The sequence below is a fragment of the Lampetra planeri genome, chromosome 39, assembly GCF_965212315.1.
Source record: "Lampetra planeri chromosome 39, kcLamPlan1.2.h2, whole genome shotgun sequence".
Taxonomy (NCBI): domain Eukaryota; kingdom Metazoa; phylum Chordata; class Hyperoartia; order Petromyzontiformes; family Petromyzontidae; genus Lampetra; species Lampetra planeri.
In genome coordinates, this window is record NC_136145.1 from 1631053 (window position 1) to 1652687 (window position 21635).

The 21635-nt window shown below is 50.2% G+C and overlaps 1 protein-coding gene across 3 annotated transcripts; it reads left to right on the forward strand.

Moving 5' to 3' along the window:
* Positions 1 to 1983: 1983 nt before the first annotated feature.
* On the forward strand, positions 1984 to 19946 carry LOC144731469 (uncharacterized). Of its 3 annotated transcripts, none has more exons than XM_078612530.1 (10): positions 1984 to 2081; positions 5934 to 6049; positions 7965 to 8109; positions 8853 to 9034; positions 9433 to 9599; positions 10723 to 10879; positions 11782 to 11973; positions 16178 to 16239; positions 17140 to 17255; positions 18573 to 19946. In XM_078612530.1, exons 2-10 carry the CDS (start codon positions 5938 to 5940, stop codon positions 18859 to 18861), a joined length of 1422 nt encoding a protein of 473 aa, XP_078468656.1. In that variant the 5' UTR covers positions 1984 to 2081; positions 5934 to 5937; the 3' UTR covers positions 18862 to 19946. The 3 variants fall into 3 exon arrangements, with proteins under 3 accessions (XP_078468656.1, XP_078468657.1, XP_078468655.1); XM_078612531.1 differs by having other exon boundaries at positions 1990 to 2130; positions 11785 to 11973; XM_078612529.1 differs by having other exon boundaries at positions 1991 to 2130.
* Positions 19947 to 21635: the final 1689 nt, after the last annotated feature.

Sequence of the window (21635 nt, forward strand, 5' to 3'; positions counted from 1 at the left end):
TCGATTGGGCGTTTAACATGTGCCATGTTTTTATATATTCATACTAAACGTTTGTTGTTGTTGTTGTAAGACGCGCCTCTTTTAAATAAGGCCATGCTAATGGGGCTGATCAAATGTCAAGTGGCCGTCTCTGATCAAAGGTGGCTCTAACATCTGTCGGTGGCTCAGAGCCAGGGGTGGAATCCACACATTACCCTGGCAGCAGTCAGCAGTGTGTGTGTGGGGTGCGTTCTCGTTGACCGCCAAAGCAAAAGTGGTTGTTATTTTATTGACCGCAGGGGACCATGGGCAGAGTTGACCCCCCAGATCAGGATTCCAGACTGGTTATAAATCAAACGTGGAAGTATCAGCACCCATGATCTATCCACTCCTGCTAGATGAAGGCCTCCACGAGCCATCACCGCCCAGTGGCTGCACACTCGCGCACAACGCGCCAACTTGTCGATGGGAGCGCCAGAGAAGCAGAGGTCGCAACCGGGTACCCGATACCCGTACCCTACCCGATACCCGGCTACCCGTACCCGGCCGGGTACGGGTAGCCGTTTGCGACCCTGGTGCGGCCGGGTACGGGTAGGCCGTGAGTCACTGGTGAGTCACCGTTTGTCACTCATTTCCCAACGTCTTGTCTCTTCTCACAATTCAAGTTCCTAGAATCAACCCACCCGCGCCTGCAACATGGCTTCATCCCAGAGGTACGGCCGGGTACGGGTACCCGTTTGCGACCCTGGTGCGGTCGGGTACGGGTAGGGAATCAAAACCCGTTTGCGACCTCTGCAGAGAAGAGAGGGAACGCGTCGGAGAGGACGTCCACTCAGGAGGAGATGGGGAGGGGGGGGCATGGGGGAACCAAGTCAGTAGCTCGTGGATCATGGATTGTGAGAGAAGACGATTTAACGGATTATGGATTGTGAGAGAAGACGACAACGGCTCGGGGAAGCTCTCATCCAGCAATAGATTAACGAAACGGGCTGTTCTTTCTAACCCCTGAAATGACGTACATTTAAACACTGTGCGGATGTTTTCTGACGGCAAGAACCACAAAAGTGACTTTACACGCCATAGGTCAAACCTCCATGCTGCCTGGATCATCCTACAGCGAACGGGCAACATTCCACAGGTAAAACATAAATATCAGATGTCGTTTGGCTTTGATGGTCTCTCGCGACAAAACATGAGATTCTATCAACACTTTTATCTGGCGTTTCCTCGAGAGAAAACGAGCATCTTTTTTTTTACTTGAAGGTCACAGGCTAGTCGCAAATAACTGCACGCATTAAATTTAGTTCTGCACTTATATCAGCTATATTTCAAACGTCCTTTTTACTGCCATGCGATCAACTTAACTCTTTGTGGCAGGGCAGGCAGGAAAGTGCTGCCCCCCCACTCTACTGCGTGGACCAACGGACACGAGGAGGTATCTCAGATCTAGCTCTGCAGTGTCTGTTTCCGTGGGACATTGCAGCCCACGAAGGGCTACAACGGCTTTGCGAGAGATCAAATGGATGAGTTCGTCTCGTGAAAAACAATTACACTTAGAGCAAAATCGGGATGCAATTTGAGAAAACACAAAACATTTTTACTTATTGAGGGAAGCAAAGCTTTCCACAATTATTATTATTACCGTGGGACATTCCCATGATTATCATTGACACGCCCATTAAAGACTAAAGCTCGCAACAAGCAGTCGCTTCTGAGCTGTATTGCCATGCTTATTTAAACATTTGTAGTTGCCTGACTTGGAGACGTAAGTTCTTGGAGGCAGTTGTTTTATTCAACCGAGCACCCTTTGCACAATCCACCGGCTCGACGAGAGGATCGTGGGGGCATTGAGACAGCAATGGGGAAGCTCAAACCGCGCTGCGCGTTGTGTGCGGGGCGGAGGAGGAGGTGGTGTTGGGGGGTGGTGGTGGGGGTGTTGGGGAAGGGGGGCGTGTAAGCCGCGTGGGGGGTATGCGGAGGCCTCTTTAAAGGGCACCTGTCACCTTGCTCGCCGTGAGAGGGGTGCAGACGGCGGATATCGCCCTTGTCGCCCACACCTCTTGATCGGATCACTCGCGGAGCGCGACCGTCAAAGCACGCGGGTGAGAGATTCGGAGCGACTGCGAGCGAGCTGGGTGGTCTCCATGTCACGTGAGCGAGCAGGTTTCCACGATGTTTAGACATACACACACACAGGGGTTTAATTGCATAGCTGTCAACCCGTACGGTATTCTTGTAGAAGGGAATTGAGTTTTCAGGTCCATACGGCGTACAGCCGTTTCAATACGGGCGATTGTTTTTTGTATGTATTTGTTTGTGTTTCTCTACTTGTGATGGGACATTGTAGGTTGAACGTTGAGATGTATAAAGGGGCACGGGGTGAGCAATAAGGTCTGACATAGTCTGTAATAAGGTAGGGCACTGATATGGGGTTGACAGGTATGCAATTGTCATCGAATACTTTCTGGGTGGCTGGGAGATTGGAGCAGGTAGGTGACTGGTAGCCACGGCAATAGCGAGAGGGATACTGGATGTGGGGCTCCGGGTGGAGAAAGATTATTTGGATCGCTGACTCGGGTAGATTCGGCTGGATTTAAGCACCGGACGTAATATTTCGGAGGCATCAACGATTGAAGTCGTCGTTGGAAATGAATGTGAAGTCTCTTTTTAATCGAAGAGTAAGTTACGTCAACCGACTAGGACTCTAATTCTTGTGGAAATAATTTGCCCACCTTTCTCTATCCGGGGGAAATGCTCATTAAAAACCGCGATGGGGTCGGACGGACTTTCATCCACGCTGCATTGGTGGCGATATTCCATTCTAGATTTGACTGCAAGGATTCATATTCTTAAGTTTTTTCGGTAAAGTCACGTAGGTAAAAATTTTTAATTTAAATTAATGAAAGTAATATAAAATAAAAATAAAAATCACGACGTTTCGGAGGCAACACAAGCTTCCGTCTTCAGGTGGAACCGTCACAGCACGACTACTGCATCAAGTAAGAGGCGATATTCCATTCAGCTTCGCTCACGCGTCAAAACGGTGGCTTGTTTCGTACACAAAGCCACATTTTCTGCAACTATAATTACCTTATACAAAATGACACACCCACGTGTACAATTTGTATGATTTCCAACTGTCGGCGGTGCGGTTGTCATATTTGTGCAACCGCCCGACTCGTAAATCGATGGTCGCGATCGTTAGCGAACGAATACGTTCTCGGGCTGCACTGATTACACCACAGATTCCTTGCTGATCTCGTTAGGAGCGATGCGCAGCTTCAGGCTGGCCACCAAACGAAGGCGCTCACCGCATCGCGCGCTTTCAGATGCGCTTCCGCGGCCGTCTGGAACGCTCTTCCCTCCAATATTAGGACGCCGGCTGGAGATACGCACTTAAAAATAAAAATCTAGATTGAAAACTAATTTGTTTAGAAATGTGGCCCTCATTTGTGGCTGCCCATCTTCACCAACCACCCATTGACCAGCGCGGTGAAGTATGGCTGAATACATCCCACAGCCCGCACGGGCTTGAGAGGCTCTCATCCGGCAGTGGAATGGAAAAAAAGGTCGCGTGTGTACGAAAAGAAGAAATTTGCATGGCACCGGACATGGAAATGTGGAATTTTGACCACTGGTTCAGGGCCATTAATGTGGGATGAGGACTCCCTCGAATGCTGCTTTGTTCACGGAGACATTTTGACAGTGATAATAACAACGACAATTAATGTTCTTAGTTCTTTCGGTAAAGTCACGTAGAAGGGAAACAATAAAATAATAAAAATATAAAAATATTTATTTTTTATTTTAAAATAATAAAAATATAAAAAAATATTTTTTTCTTTTATTTTATTGTTCCCTTCTACGTGACTTTACCGAAAGAACCAAGAATATGAATCCCTGAAGTCACGAAAGCTTTAAATCAAAATTTTACGACAATGAAGTCGTATAATCGGGGTGCCACGTGGCATACAGGATGTTGTGGGTTCGATCCCGACGCTGACGCCTGTATTTTTGGACTTTGCATGTTGTCATCCCCATTGTCGCGTGGATTTTTCTCCGGGTCCTCCGGATTTTCCCTTCCACATTTAGTATCAACGTGTGCCAGACGATGACAAATCACTTCGTTGAGCTGAAATTTATGGCCACGTCTCTTTACAAAAAAAAATACATATCTCAGTTGGGCCTTACCTGGTGAAATTTTTTTTGTCGAGTTTTATAGTTAGCACCGTTCTTGTCATGCAAGGGTCCGCGTTGCACAGCTCCACTCAATGGTGTGGTGTCCTGGTAGACCTGCTTTTATTATTCTTATTATTGTTTTAAAGTAACCATATTATTTGCATGAAGACCACATTGATCCCATTTATCCGTAAAAGAGGTTTTTGGGTGAGATCGCGTCAATATAAATGTGTCGTTAAACCCGCCACCACCCGACACAGCCAATTAGTAAGGTTTGTCACGTAAACAGAACGTGCTAATTCGTGACTAGTTCTGCACTAACCGGTTGTGTGTTTGACAGTAAAGCCACAACATTCACTGTTGGAGAGTAAACCCACAATATTTACTTTCCAACACACCGGTGTGCTGACACTCGTAGCGAATTGGCATGTTTTATTTACGTGACGAACCTTACTAATTGGCTGTGTCGGGTGGTGGCGGGTTTAACGACACATTTATATTTACACGATCTAACCCACAAACCTCTATTATGGATAATATTGGCTGCGAAAGCCTGCTAAGTGTTAAATCGATCCCATTCACAGACTTTTTTTAGTTCTCAGCAATCCACACTCAAATTGAAAAACAACACTGGGACCACGAAAGACCGCGAGTAAATTGTGGACTGCACGACGGAACACTCCGGCGTTTGGCAAAAGGCGTGTGCAGTACAGCCCAGCGCGACTGCCTCCTGCCTGGTGCGTGATGGATGGACATTTGCTTAGTCAAATCGGCGTTCCTTTGCACGCTATTGAGTTCTTGGAAGTCGGCAGTGCGGTTTAAAATAAAAAAAAACGATTGCATGAAAATATTCGGGTCTGTCCACAAAATCCCCGATTGTATAAGAGAACACGATCCGCGTCTGGACTCGGTAAATCCACCCACGTGACGTGGAGGACAGACTGCTGTGACGGTCCCACCTGATGACGGAGACTTGTGTTGCCTCCGAAACGTCGTGATTTTTATTGTTTTATTTGTATTATATTGAATTAAAAAAAAAATTTACCTACGTGACTTTACCGAAAGAACTAAGAGTATGAGGACAGACTGCTTTGTTATTCTTGCTTTGCTCCTGCGATGGATGTGCTCTTCCCGTTGTGCCACGTGTCGTTCGCGCCGGGAACTTCTTCGGGAACCGAATTCAAATTCACTTCCTCAATTCAAATTCACTTCCCGAAGAAGCTTCCAGCAGGTGGAGCGAGCCGGTCAACCCGAAAAACCTGTACAGCCCCCATACTCTTAGAATTTTTCGGTAAAGTCACGTAGGTAAAAATTGTAATTAAAATGTATAACTTTAACAACTCTGGCACCTCCCAGCTCAACCAGTCTACATAACAAAGGCTCAGTCCTAGCAGCAGCCTCAGCCCCACCAACCTCACAATAATAATACAATAATACAAAACTCCGATCCAGGTGCCTACCTTGGCTCCTCCCCCCTCAACCAGTATATACTGTATACAAGGTCGGGTCTCTTGGAATTTCTCTTTACTTGATACAGCTATCGTGCTGTGACGGTTCCACCTGAGGACGGAAGCTTGTGTTGCCTCCGAAACGTCGTGATTTTTATATTACCTTTATTAATTTTAATTTTATTTTTTTACCTACGTGACTTTACCGAAAAAACCTAAGAGTATGAATCCTTGCAGTCACGAAAGCTTCAAATCTAGAACTGTACAGCCCCGCCGCAAAACGCCGACGTGGTGTGGCTCATACTCCTACCGCTGTCTCTATCCCAGGGCCATGCTGTCCCACCGTGCCGTTGCTGCTGCTGCCGCCCAGCTGCTGGCGGCACTGCTGCTGTTTGTGTGCGGAGCGACCCAGGCGTGGCCCCAAGGATGCCCCCTCACTCAGGGCGAGTCCACCCTGCCTCGCACTCGCTCACTCAGCGAGGACGACGAGGCCCCTCCGCTGGGCACCTCACGCACCGCTCACACCAACCCCCCCCCCCACCTCCTTCACATTCACCACGCACGCACCTGGACCCCTCTCGCCACCCGCACCTGTGCTGAGTTATGGGAGCAATGCGTAATGTTTAATGATCTGTATTGTTTGATTTGTTTTCATCGAAATATCGGCCTTTTGCAGAGCAGTCACCGAGCTCTTGTGGATGAGGGTCTTCCCCACGCCGAGTCGGTCATGGGGGTTGTTTGACCACACATCACCACGCCGATCGGTTCGGCTTGTTGAAGGGGCACCCCAAGACCTTATAAAGTTCATCTTTCGTTTGTTATGCTTCCCCCGCGCCTCCGAAGAGCACGGTTGGCTACGTACGGTGCGAAAGAATGTCGATATTGATGCAAATATCACTCACCAATTAAGGGTGTCACTTGCAACCGGTAATCAAACTTAGCTTCTTCTTGTTCCGGCCCTCTGAGAGGGTGTAGACGTCACTTTTAAAATGCCTCGTCAGGGTTCACACCAAGGTGCGCTAACCACCGTGGCCACCGCTTCACCATTGCGGAGCGTCATCTCTCTTACAATCCACTTCTGTTTGGCCTTTCGCGTAAAAAAATAAAAAATATATATAAGACCGTTTTAAGTCCATTAGCTCTGGGATTTTACGGCGATGGTATAGAGCAGCGTTTTTACAAGTACGCAAAATGTGTCAGCTTTGATATTTTGTATCTCATCGCACACCGTGTCAACCCATCACGGTTTACAACCCCGTATTCTTGTGCGGGGAGTTTTCAGGTCCATACGGGGTAGAACAGCCGTTTCAATACGGGCCAATAAATGTGTCTATTTGTTTGTGTTTCTCCCTTGTGGTCGAACTTTGTAGGATGAACGTTGAGATTGATGAGGGCACGGGGTGACCAATAAGGTCCCAATTGGTATGTAATAATGGGTTGGCAGTTAGATCATCAGCAGAGTCTGTCTGGAATGATAAACAAATATTGGTGGGTTTCCAACAGCACCTCCGATTAGCCACGGCTGGCTACGTACGGCGTGAAAGAAGTTCAAAGTACATACATTTTTGATGAGAATTTGTTTAACACGCCTGCCTCTGCTGACGAGACTAAAAACGTTTCAAACTGGTGCAGAGTTTTCAGACTATAAATGAAAGAGACAAAGGGAAAATATTGGTCTGGAAATTCCCTGGCAACAAAATATATATTTTTTTACGTGGGGAGGCAAACGTAAGTATATGCATTATTTAACTGTTTGTAAATCACCCCTCCAACAGACGCAGGGCGCGGGCGAAGTTTTAGCAGACGTGCATACGTACGTGGATTGGAGGGCAAGCCCGAGTGAGCGTCGTCACGTTGACTGCTCAGAGGCGTGATAGAGCTCGGGCAGGACAACGCCGCTCGATGTGACGATGTCCGCTGGTTGCAGACTAACAAGGATGCGGGGTACCAAAGTAGAAAATAAAATTGACGCAAATTCACGACCGCTGCGGAGACGGAGCAATGTTCCACCTGAAGACGGAAGCTTGTGTTGCCTCCGAAACGTCGTGATTTATTATTTTATTTCTATAATTTCTTCTGTTATCTTTATTTTATTATTTATTTTTTACCTACGTGACTTTACCGAAAAAACCTACGAGTACGGAACAATCAATTTCAGCTTGTGCGCAGGAGCTAGAGGGATCGTTGAATCGTGGGTCCTCGAAAGAGACGCCGAAGGTTTTGGTAGGCCTTCATCCAGCAGTGGATATACCATGGCTGCTGCTGCTGCTGATGATGATGATGAGTGCCAGCCACATCTATGTCATCCTTCCCCGCTAGCTCACTGGAGCCGTATGCTTCGTGCCGTTGCCTGGGCAGGTGCCACAGCCAAACCAACAATGACCTTCGGAAATTCGAACAAGCCGCGATGCCGCGGGATAACGCCGTACGAATACAACTGCCAGTGGCTGCCGGGCCTGCAGGACACCAAGGCGACCAGCTACACCCTTTCCATCTTCATCGAGTGAGACGCATAATTTCGATTTAACGCTTTCGTGACTGCAGGGATTCATCTTCTTGGTTCTTTCGGTAAAGTCACATAGAATGGAAAAAATAATAATAATAATAATTCTCACGACGTTTCGGCCACAACGCAAGCAGCCGTCCTCAGGTGAAGACCAGGTCTGTCGGGGAGACAGCAATTCAGACGCGTGAGAATTATTTTATTTATGTTTTTTTTCCCATTCTACATGATTTTACCGAAAGAACCAAGAAGATGAGACGCATAATGTCGAGCGCTGCGGAGTTTCGTTCCTGTCGCGGAGATTCGCGGCACATCATGGCACGCTTTGTATTCTTCTTCTTCTCATGCATGGGGCCCCACGGTGGTGAGATGTTAACTACCTCGCTTGGTATAAAGGAGGTCGTGGGATCGATCCAGACCCTGACGCCTGCTGTATATTCGGAGTTTGCATGTCTCTCTCCTCCGTGGTCGCGTGGATTTTTATCCGCGTCCTCCGGTTTTTTTCCCCCTCCACTTTGATAATCACGCGTTTAGAGTATCTGGCTTGCTATGCATTTCCACGTGATAAGCCACTTCGTTGAGCTATCATTTGTGGCCAGGTTGCTTCTGAACAATGGTCGGGATCGCACCACGATCTCCTGCATACCAGGCGAGGTAATTAACATCTCGCCACCGTGGGGGCCCCCTTGCATGGATGTAGAACAAAAAATCGTGCCATGATGTGCCGCGTCTCTTTCCTACAGGAATGAAACTCCGCAGCACCTGATGATTGCGTGCCCCAAGCAGCCTCGGTGTCCACCGTACTCCTGCCCCTTCAAAGCCGACGCTATGGACTCCGAGTCGTACGCTGCCACGGTGATCGCGGAGGGAGGGCCAGGGGGCCGCGTGCTCAGCGATACTTACAGATTCATCCCGATCAATATCGGTGAGCAAACATAACCGATGGTGGAGAGGTCTTTCGCGAATTGCGCTGTGTAGCCTCGGATTGTCCTTGCGCGGGAGGCTGATGGCGGACTGTGCTGTCCGCATGGACTCCAAGCTGGCCGAGAAATTATTCGTAGTGCTGGTGGGTGAGATCGTCCTGTAGGTTGTAATGTCAATGTTGTAGCGATAACCCTCCACCGCCCGGCAGAGCCAATCAAATAAAGTTGTCACGTGGGTAAAGGCGCCAGATTGATTGCAAGTGAACGGGTTTAATCATTATCGTTGTCAGCTGGTTGATTGTGATTGGGAGGGTAGATTAGTTTCGTAGGGTGAACCTAATGCAGATGTTCTTAACCTGGAGTTAATCTCGCCCCGTCTCCATTCGTTTATTCACTCCAGTCGAGCCCGACCCTCCGGTGGATTTGCGGGCCATGCCGAGAGGCGGGAGCGAGGACGAGATCTTAGTGACGTGGAAATTCCCTCCGACGTGGCCAGAAGTCGACCGGATGTTCCCCCTCCAGATTGAACTGCAGTACAAGCTCGCAGAGCACGACGAGCATTGTAAGGTCAGTTCCGAAACCTCCCGGAGTCGGCGACCTCTGGATTTTACAGGACCAGGTAAGGGCCCACTGAACTTCACAAGCGACCTGGCCACAAATGATAGCCCAACGAAGTGGCTTATCGTCGTGTGGAAATTGACCGCATGTTTCTTAAATGCGGAGGAATACATCGGAGGGCCTGGAGAAAAATCCACGTGGCCACGGAGAGAGCATTCAACCTCCGAATATACAACAGGTGTCAGTGTCGGGGTCGAACGCACGACCTCCTGTATACCCGGCAAGGGAGTTAACATCTCGCCATCCTGAAATGGGCCGCAGCAACCCGGAACGCTGTGGTGGGAGTGAATCTTCGATCCCGCCTGTGTCGTTCCAGACGTAACCAGGGACAAGTCTAGTCGCAGCAGCTAGTCTATTCTGTGTATATCTATAACTCGCAAGTGTTCGTTGGCTTTGTACGGCGCGGATTACAAACGTCACACTTTGGGAGCTCCCAAATGGTACGCTGGATGAAAACACACACTCAATTGTGTCATAGATCTGTGCATATATAATATTTGTTATCATGAATGTGCTGAAACAGGTAAAATTATGTTAATATATTGATCAATGCTCACATCCACCTCCTCCCCTTGAAGTACGGATGGTCCACATTTGGGGGGTGGGAGAGAGATTTCTGAGTTCCTTACTGTAATTTATTCCAATCTTCAGCCCTGATTACACGGCACGTGTGTATGTTGAACTTCTTTCGCACCGTACGTAGCCAACCGTGCTGACCAGAGATGCGGGCAAGGACAACAAACTCATCACACAAAGCAGTTCTAGAGGAGTCAGTTTTCAACCTAGATGATGATTTAAAAGTGCCACAACTCCCAGTGGCGTTCCCAATATCGGAAGGAGGAGCGTTCCGGGCGGGCGGCCACAGTAGCGCGTCTGAAAGTGCGCGAAGCGGCGGCCGACTTTGTTCGATGGCAAGCCAAAAGCCGCCTCTGCGAGGATGAACCCCGTGTGGGAGTATCGCCACGTCGTTGCCACGTCGTTGTCATGTCGGTGTCGTGTCGGGGCAACCCGGTGAACGGGGGTGCGCTGGCACCTCGTGAACCCGGTGTCCGCGCGTGCGTCGGCTCTCCAGAATGTGACAGCCGACAAAGGCGCGAGGCGGTTCGTGATTTTGAACACGAGGCCCGGAGCCGCCTACAAAGTGCGCGCGCGCGCCCGGGAGAGCATCATGCTCGGCTTGTGGAGTTCGTGGACTCCGGAGATCACCTCCTCGCCCTGGAGGACAAAGGGTCAGTGCTCGCGCCAGCGCACGCAGCAGCGCACCTCGGGACTAGCACGGCCGGCCAACGCACGGCGCGAAAGAGGTTCAACGGAGAGCGCTGTGCACGAACACCGGCACGCGCTCGCACGAGCGCAAAGGTGTCACACGCTTCGCACGCTAACTCACGCGAAGCCTTTCAGGCTGCGGCATGGAAACCGTGCAGGGAGAAAATCCGAATGTGCACGGGGGAGGGTGGGGGAACAGTCAGAGGCCACGTTGTGGTGACAAACGAACTCGTACACAACACGGAGGGAATGGCTTACAAATACAAGGCAGGCCGATACACAGGTTGAGACGCGTGCCTTACTCACACCGCGTCGACCAGAGGCATAGCGCCCTGAGAAGGATTGTTTACATTTAAATTATTATTATTAGTGGTCTTGACTCGGGGGGAGGGGGGGGCATCCAACAAAGGCTGACAACGATTGAGTCGGACGCACACACATTAGAGGTGCACCCACAAACATCAGTGTTTTTATCCTGGAGAGAAGAAGCAGTCACTTAAATAGCCGCACGCGGCTCTGGTTAGACTATTAAGAATATTTTGCTGCTATAAATGTCCAAATGATAAGCCACTTTGTTGAGCTGAAAAATAAGCTAAAACCTCAGTGGAATTTACGTGGTAAGATACAAAAACATCGTTTCGTTTTATTTGTATTTTTGTTAAAGCGATTTGTTTACCTTTTCTTACACTTTGCACTCCTATTGTGTGTGTGTTTGTTTTGCATTGTTTGTTGTTGGCACGTTCTGACTCTGTGAAATATAACTTCATAGCTCATCGGATTCCTCCAGGATCAATAAAACATTCTGACGACTCCGTTACGCACGTCTGCCCGTGTTGTCGTGCGCAATGTCTCGTGCCCCCTCCAGCAGCAGACACAGCAAGCCGCGTGCGAGCCACTGACAGGACAAGAACATCAACAACAGCAACAGCAAAAACAACAGCAGCAGTAGCGATGACAACAGCCTCTGGCATCTCAAGCAGGGCACACACTGGGAGCCGTGAGGTCCCTCGGCACGGAAAGAGGCTGCAGTTCCACCACGTCACCACGCACATCTCGGGTCAGATCTCCGCCCGCTGCTCCCCCACAGCTTTGTAATGAACCTAGCCTGGCACAAATACAAAAATTGCCCGCCCCCCCGTATACAGTGCCGGACTATCCTCGTAGCAAAAGTAGCTACATATGTAGCTACGGGCCCCGCACTTTCAAGTGAACCGCGCTAAATGCTTTGAAGCTATCAATTTCGGTTTCAGTGATTCTGCACTTGCTCTATTACTATAGTACTATACCGCCTTCGATTATTACAAACTTCTGGATGTTTAAGGTTAGCGATTTGTCGTATTAGCTGGCTGGATAGCAGATGAAAAAATACGATTACTTTACAATACATGTAAAAAAATTGTATTTTAATATTAATGTTTTTTTTTATATTTAGGGCATCTTTTTAACATGTGCTACAGGCCCCACACTAGCTTAATCCGGCACTGCCCGTATAGCATGAACAGACTGTTGGGGGCCAAGTTATGTTAGCGAGTAGCACCTACAAAGTGCTGTTAGCGAGTAGCACCTACAAAGTTATGTTAGCGAGTAGCACCTACAAAGTGCTGTTAGCGAGTAGCACCTACAAAGTGCTGTTAGCGAGTAGCACCTACAAAGTTATGTTAGCGAGTAGCACCTACAAAGTGCTGTTAGCGAGTAGCACCTACAAAGTGCTGTTAGCGAGTAGCACCTACAAAGTGCTGTTAGCGAGTAGCACCTACAAAGTTCTGTTAGCGAGTAGCACCTACAAAGTGCTGTTAGCGAGTAGCACCTACAAAGTGCTGTTAGCGAGTAGCACCTACAAAGTGCTGTTAGCGAGTAGCACCTACAAAGTGCTGTTAGCGAGTAGCACCTACAAAGTTCTGTTAGCGAGTAGCACCTACAAAGTGCTGTTAGCGAGTAGCACCTACAAAGTTCTGTTAGCGAGTAGCACCTACAAAGTGCTGTTAGCGAGTAGCACCTACAAAGTGCTGTTAGCGAGTAGCACCTACAAAGTGCTGTTAGCGAGTAGCACCTACAAAGTGCTATTAGCGAGTAGCACCTACAAAGTGCTATTAGCGAGTAGCACCTACAAAGTGCTGTTAGCGAGTAGCACCTACAAAGTGCTATTAGCGAGTAGCACCTACAAAGTGCTATTAGCGAGTAGCACCTACAAAGTGCTGTTAGCGAGTAGCACCTACAAAGTGCTGTTAGCGAGTAGCACCTACAAAGTGCTGTTAGCGAGTAGCACCTACAAAGTGCTGTTAGCGAGTAGCACCTACAAAGTGCTGTTAGCGAGTAGCACCTACAAAGTGCTGTTAGCGAGTAGCACCTACAAAGTGCTGTTAGCGAGTAGCACCTACAAAGTGCTGTTAGCGAGTAGCACCTACAAAGTGCTGTTAGCGAGTAGCACCTACAAAGTGCTATTAGCGAGTAGCACCTACAAAGGCCGGCATGGGTGGCCACCACCTCGCCCGGCCGCCTTTGTCTCCCCAGTGGCGATGTTTACACACCGCACCAGGTACTCATTTGAGGCTGAGTTGACCTAGGGGAGGCTCAGGACCGGTTCAGACATTCGTCACTGGTGTTGGCCGTGAGCGGGAATCGAACTCGGGACGCCGGGTTCGTAGCGCAGCGTAGCGCTAACCGCTACACGACCGCTCCTCACACTTAGTGTGTGGGGAAGCCTACGGCTCATGAGCCTACCACTTTGAATTGGCCGGAGTTGGAACACTGTTGACATATCTGGAGTGGATTGGCCAGTTCCTGACTCACTGCACTTGATGATAGGTTTCAGTGTGTACAGTCAGGTTGATGGATGATACGGCACTCACTGATTCTTTGCGTATCACTCTTCTATTGCTGTTATCTTCACATTGATTGTCCCCCCATTCTGAGGACTCGTTATACTGCATTATTTCGTCTCCACAACACTGCAGGTCACAACAATTAACTCACTCCGCCACTCATACATTCACTCACACACTCATGCATACACTCACTCACTCATCACACTGCATACTTCAACAACACAATCATCCACTCACTCAGCCACTCAACCATTCACTCATACACTCATGCATACACTTACTCACTCAACCACTAATCACACTGCAGACTTCAACAACACACTCATCCACTCACTCACACACTCAGCCACTCAACCATTCACTCACACACTCACTCACTCAGCCACTCACCACACTGCAGGTTTCAACAACACACTCATCCACTCACCCATTTAGCCACTCACCGACATTGCAGGTCACAACAATTCACTCACCCATTCACTCACTCAGCCACTCACCCATTCACTCATACACTCACTCACCCACTCAATCACTCAGCCACTGACCACGCTGCAGGTCACAACAACATACTCATTCACTCACTCACTCAGCCACTCACCCATTCACTCACACACTCACACACTCATTCACTCACCCACTCACCCATTCACTCACTCACGTGCTCACTCAACCACTCAGCCATTGACCACACTGCAGGCCACCTCACGTGTTATTCTGCTTCCTACCCCGCACTGCTCCACTCTGGAATTCTATTCCATCAACTCGTGTCCCCAAGTTCTGACAGCATTGCTCAACTTAAAACAACGGCATGAACTCGAATCTGTTACAAATTTGACCGTGCTATTTCCGCCTGGCCACTCAACATTCTGTACCTTTGGGCATGTTGCTCAGCGATCCGTACTTAAACGGAAAGCAGACTCCACTCGACACTCAGAGGCAGTTTCATTGGGCATCATTTATCCTCAAAATACTCCCAAAGAACAAATGAGCTCATTACATTACCCACGTGGCCGCCCTTTGCTGCAGCCTTCGTCCACGTCAACCTTTAGCAGCTCTTCTCTTGCCTCCTTGGATTGGTTCGGGCGAAAACAAAAACGGAGCTGTCAACGAAACGCACCCATGGAGTGAGCTCTTGCCACGTTGTCAAAACCCACCACCAATCTCGCCTCGCCGCTCCTCACCTTTGGAACGAGCTCACTTCGCGGCTCGCGGCTCGAATTCCTTCTCCCCTTCCCTGGCCTTTAAAAAACAAAATCCCATCCTCCATTCGTACACTCCTGCACGTGTGGTGGCCAGCGAACTGCCGTCTGTGTTACTTGAACTAATGTCCATAATATAGGTTTTTGGGTCAGATCGGGTTATTTATAAATGTGTCGTAACCCTCCACCACCCGACACGGTCAAACCGTAAAAAATGTGTCACGTTTTTCCAAGGACAAAATAATTCACTTCTTTAGCCCACCGGTGTGCTGAAGAGAGAATCAACAGCATTTAGAAATTTGAGTAGTACGACGTTTCGCTGGTAATTACAATCAGCTTCATCGGGCAAGAATGGTGAAGCTCTCCTTCACCATTCTTGCCCGATCTGACCCAAAAACCTATATTATGAATAATATTGGTCGCGAAAGCCTACGTGTTAAATTGACACCAATGTCGTTTTACCACGCGATCTGTTTGCTACTCAGCGTCTGGAATGTGACGATTTATGTCCTGCAACTTCCTTAAAATCGCCAATACCCCCCCCCCCCCGAGGGTCATTCTCGTAAATCACCTTGACGGCTGAACGTTCGCATGGCCCGCGTCAACAAACGAATTGAACGAATCACCACGGGGGAGACACGGACAGTCGTGGGTTGGGTTTCGCAAAGCCTCGATCTAGCACCGGGCTCGTCACGGCCAACCATGGCCCCACTCGAACCGTCTGCCATGTTACGGTGTTGTGCGCTGTGTGTGTGTCGCTGCTGTTACGGTGTTACGCGCTGTGTGTGACGCTGCTGTTACAGCGACGTGCGCTGTGCGTGTGTGACGCTGCTGTTACGGTGTTACGCGCTGTGCGTGTGTGACGCTGCTGTTACAGCGACGTGCGCTGTGTGTGTGTGACGCTGCTGTTACGGTGTTGTGCGCTGTGCGTGTGTGACGCTGCTGTTACAGCGACGTGCGCTGTGTGTGTGTGACGCTGCTGTTACGGTGTTGTGCGCTGTGTGTGTGTGACGCTGCTGTTACGGTGTTGTGCACTGTGTGTGTGACGCTGCTGTTACAGCGACGTGCGCTGTGCGTGTGTGACGCTGCTGTTACGGTGACACGCGCTGTGTGTGTGTGACGCTGCTGTTACAGCGACGTGCGCTGTGCGTGTGTGACGCTGCTGTTACGGTGACACGCGCTGTGTGTGTGTGACGCTAACCTGCCCCTGGCTGCCTGTCCGCGTGTCACGTTCCAGACGCGGTCACCGGGTCACACGAGGCCGGCGCGTCGCCGCCTCCCGATCCGGACACCCACGTGGTAATGATTCCGACTGAAGCGATGTCACACACAGACGCGTTCTGACACCGCTCGTGATTTTCGGAAGCCCCTGTGAGGTGCTCCGAGGTGCTCCGAGGTAGATGATTGGCAACATCGACACCGTCCCAGTAACCGGGTCTCCTACCTTGCACGGTATTACACGAAGCCCCACTGATAACGGCGGCAATTTCAAATAATTGAGCGTATAAATACTAAGGTATCTCAAGACGCTTTGTAACAGTTAATGAACTACTTGATGGCAGGAATAGACTGCAGTGAAGCAAGCCTGAATCAATGCTGCTGAAATCACGCACTCCCAGAAGGCCGTGGGGCTGGTGGGTTGTGAAATATCAAGAAAAATTACATTTTCTTTTACGAGGATAGACGGATATCCGAAACCAATGCAGCTCCAGTGAGTCCCAGAGGGAGGGCTTATTTGGGAGGCTGGGAACTTTCACGGACGAGTCCCAAACAAAGACGCGACCAAGTAAAGTAACGCACACGCAGCGAGTGAACCGATCATCGACACGAATCCCATGGGGCAGTGCAGGCGACCTCGTGTCTGTCCATGGAGTGATGCACTCCATGGACAGACACCATGCGCACCTTCACTCGGGGTTCAGAAGCCACGGGAACCATCTGGCCTCAAACTCCCGCTCCCTGCCCTTAAGCTTGCGGTCCAAATCAGGTCAGCCTCTGTCCCTGCGAGGGCTGACCTGATTTGTTTTTCAACGCTCGATGTTCTGTTAATTTTGACTTAAAACTTTCGTGACTGCAAGGAATTCATATTCGTTGGTTTTTTCGGTAAAATCACGTGTTCTTTTTCTATCTACGTGACTCTGTTAATTTGTGAAATGTTGTGATGACGATGATTCTTGTTGTTGTTGTTGTTGTATCCAGGAGACAGACGCCTGCTCCGTGAGCTTCAAGACGAAGGCCTTGTGCCTTCTCGCCGTCGCCACGGCAACAGCCTTCATCACCACGGCGATGATCCTGTGCATCTTCTACCTCTGGAGGTGAAGCAGCGCACCGCGCAGAGGCTCCTGTGCGAGGAGGATCGTCGCCCGCCTCCGGTTTTTCTTTCCTTCTTTCTATCCAAGATCGTTCTATTTTTTTTTTCGAGACAGCTGCCATCTCGGGACATCTGTCTGCCCGTGACGTTAAAAGTCCCGGTTTTCGTCAGTTGCATACAAATAATAATAATAATGATGATAAGCCACCGAAGACGGTGAATTTACGTGCAGTTCTTGGCCGATCGGCAGGTCGTGCAGGCGGAGTAAAGTGTAGGTACGCCCACCTCTTCCAACACGTCTGGGCAATGTGGGAGAGTAGACCTCGACAGTTCACGCGAGTTGACACCTTTCCGCCAGCAGTGGCCTGAGCAGGAAATTTCAGGGCTGCACCTTTTTACTCAATGCTGAGTCTGGACCGGTGCCCGGATGGGTGACCACTCTGTATAACAGCTGAGCTATTACAGGCTGCGGGACTATGCTGTCGATAGCAGAGGATAACGTAGAGAAACCCAATTGTTGTACTATACTTCTGCGCTCCCGCATCTGTGCTTCTCCACCTTCACCACACACCATGCTCCATGACGTTGCTGTCCGCCGTGATGGCCACCTTGCTGCGCTTCGAGACTGGCGTCACGTGAGGCGTAGAGGGGCCCCCTCACCGTCAACGCGTGCACAGACGACCTGTGCGGTCAAGTACGGACGGACGTGGCCACCAAGAGGCGCGCGGTTGTGACGAGGCCCTCGTCCAGCAGCGGATCGACGGGGAGGGCCGCGTGTGGTGGGATTGGGCCGGAGTCGGGTTGTGCATATGTCGAACTCGTACGTAGCAGAGCATGCAAATCGGAGGTGCGGGGGAACGACAACAAACTGAACACAAAAATCAGTTGTAAAGAAATTTAATTTCGATTTAAAGCTTTCGTGACTGCAGGGATTCATCTTCTTGGTTTTTTCGGTAAAGTCACGTAGAAGGGAAATAATAAAATAATAAACATTAAACATAATAAAATACAATTCTCACGACGTTTCGGCCACAACGCAAGCAGCTGTCCGAAACGTCGTGAGAATTGTATTTTATTATGTTTTATTTTTATTATTTTCTTATTTTCCTTCTACGTGACTTTACCGAAAGAACCAAGAAGATGTAAAGAAATAAGTTTTCAATCGAGATGATTTAAAATTGCATGGCTCCAGTGGCTTCTTAATATCGGAAAGGAGAGCGTTCCAGACGGCCGCGGAGGCGCATCTGAATGCGCGATGGCTAGCAGCCAAAAGCTGCCACTGCTGCCGCTGTGTTCAAGTCGCCGTTGACGTCTCTCGCAGGAAACCGATGGGACACGTTAAGAAGTACTTGGCGGCTGTCGGCCGGACCGACGGGACACGCAAGTGCCCGCCCACGGCCCCCGCCACCGCCAGCCCCCCCGGGCCCGCCGGCCCTCCGACCGCCCCTCACTTCCGCGAGGTCCCGCCGCCCATCGAGGGAGAGGATTCCAGCGTCGCGTGCGAGAGCCTCATGAACTGGGAGTACTGGGCAGCCGCCAGCAATCCAGAGCCCCCATCCCTCGACAGCAGAGGCGCTGCCGCTTCTCGTGCACACCCGCTGCGGGCCTGAAGCTGTCGCCACCGCCGCCGCTGCCGTACGATGTTGATGCTCACCGCGCCTTGTCGTCGCTTCTCTCCTTCCTGCTGCCGGATCCCATAGTCGTCGTAAAGTCAGCCCTCGATCGACGAGATTTGCCTCTCACGGTCGGGTCTATTGGTCGAAACAGGTCAGAGGTCGAGAAACCAGCGTGACCTCGTTCGCGCCGCAGTGACGAGATGTTATCTCTCTCGCCTGGTACGCAGGAGGTCGTTTGGTTCGGTCCCGGCCCTGACGCCTGCTGCTGTATATTTGGAATGTGCGTGTTCTCTCTCTCCGTGGTGGCCTCGATTTTTCCCTCCGCATTTAGAATCATGCTCGAAGAATATATTTTATTGCTACTATAAATTCCCACACATGATAAGCCACTTCGCTGAGCTATCAATTGTGGCCTGGTCGCTTCTTAAAACAATTTATAATAGCTAATAGGTAAGTAAAACTGCTTTGTTTTCGTTTAGTTTAAAATAGCCATCAACCTGGGTCACTGAAATGACAAAAGCGAAACGAATCCGAGTTCTGGTATCTCACCATGGCCACCTGGTGTTGGGTCCTCCCCTTGTGACACGTCCTCACCTCTAGAGAGGGTGCTTGGCCTACTCTTCCACGCTGGCCAGACGACTTGGAAGAGGCAGGAGTACTCACACTTTACCCCACCGCAGCCTGTAGAGTCGTCGTTCACACATTGCGGGACATTCCATCAAGTCCTTTAGGAATGTATATTTATAAGTGGGACATAACAAAATGTACAACGGCCATGACTTTAGATTCTACTTGAAACTGCCATAGAGTTTGTGTGTGCGTGGCTTGATGTCCTGTACGGAACAATTCATCGTTTATAACAATGCATCATTCTCACATTACTAATTCAGTCTAACATTATGAAGCAGCTGGTGTGTGCTTTTTTTAGACAACAAAAACAATTCCAACAGATTACCATGCTCATGAAGTTACGCTGATAAGTTTAACGGTGACATTTAACAACTATTTTGGCCGCATTTAACTGCTCATATCATATTATAATCACGATACGATTGAATAAATAGACATCTTAAAATTTATCCTTCTGTTTCTCGTGCCCTTGTTTATTACGTATAACTGTTTTCCACTCTGTGGAGTGTGCGCACTTCGACAAAGCAAATAAAAGCATTGGCGACATATCTGCAAGTCACGTCGTTCTGTCCTTGGCACACGGTCCCGTGTGGAAATTCCAACGTTGACTCAAGGCCGCCAACGGAGAAGCGAGACGTCGCCAACCCACGCTCGTTTGAGTGGTGAAGTTGGGGTAACAACCGCACCAGGGCCCACTGGCCGGAGGGGCCGAGGGGCCCAGAATTAAATGAGGGGGAGGGAGGGAGGGGGGTGGTGGAAATTTCACCGGGGCCACCGTTCTGTGCCAGCCACGTGGCCTGCGCCACCGCGGTCGATTAAAACATTTTTTTGGAAGGCGCGGCTGACACCAAACACGCCAATTCTTGCCGTCATGGCAGAAGGTTTATTTTTTTTCGTAGAGAATAAGAATCACGTGAGGCAGAATCGAAAGATAGTTTGTTTCGCGCGTGAGCCAAAGTTTCGCTCTGCGCGATGCATTTCAGGGCAGAAGGAAAAAAAACTATTTGTTAGATTGTCGCTTTTAGTCGGTGACTGAGAGGGGGAGTGAGAAAAACATCTGTCGGCAGATTCGCGGTTTGTCAGCGGATCATCGATTTGCGATGGACCGTTATTGCTCAGCTTCGGGGGCGAAGTTGGAATTCTCTGGTGCGTTAAAGTAACGGCTGTTCCCCTCGCACGCGATGAGCGGGGGAGATTAGTACCCCAAGCTAGCGATGCGCAAATGACGAAACACAACTTCCCCCCCCCCTCCACTCCGTAGCAATAATTTACAGTCGCTGCGCGAGCACAGACAACACGCGCGCTGCCCGGTCTGTCACGGTCACACTCAGGCGCCACTGGCTCCCATCATTCAACATTCGTCGTTTTCCTCCCTTCGGACTTTTGCGCTTTTTGTCGTCGTCGCGTCGCGCCGCCGGCTTGTTGACGTCTTGGGGCCGCTGACGGCGGTGTTCTCCCGTGGGGATCTCGAAGACACCCGAATACGCAGCAGCCGATGACGCCAAGCCGAACGGTGTAGGGAAGCCTCCGTCGCCCACCCCCCCGTGCCGTGGGGCTGCAGCCATCGGCAGAGGCCAGGAAACCCCCGAGCGACGCCAAAGAAAACTTCTCGAGTCTCTCCCCCCCCCCATCACACCCCGCAGGTAAGGAGTGACGGGGGCTTTTGGGATACAGGGCGGGGGAATGAACGGCGGGCCGGGTTCGTGCCGGGTTACGGTGGTGGGTGGGTGATGGGGGGGGCCGACGGCGCGTCGCGAGCGAGCGGGGTTCGAACGCGCTGCGTTGAACGCCACTTTTCGCACCCACCACCACCACCCCCCTCTGTAAAAGTGGACAAAGGAACGAGGCGACAGTGGGCACTGAGGAGAAGGCTATGCCCGTGGCCTGGCTCTGGCGGCGTCTGCCTCGGTGATACAAACATATTGAAGGTGCGCGGATTTTGCGACAGGGCACGGCGAGTTTTGTGCGGTATATAGCAAAGCGTGGAGCAGGGCTGATCTCCACTCAAGAGGCCCTCAGCCGGTGAGGACATTTCCACGTTGCTATGGCACGGGCCAGTTCGCTCTCTCTCTCTCTCTGCAGCACGCCGCCAGGAAAATGTATTGATTGAATATGTGCATCGCACGAATTCCACTGAA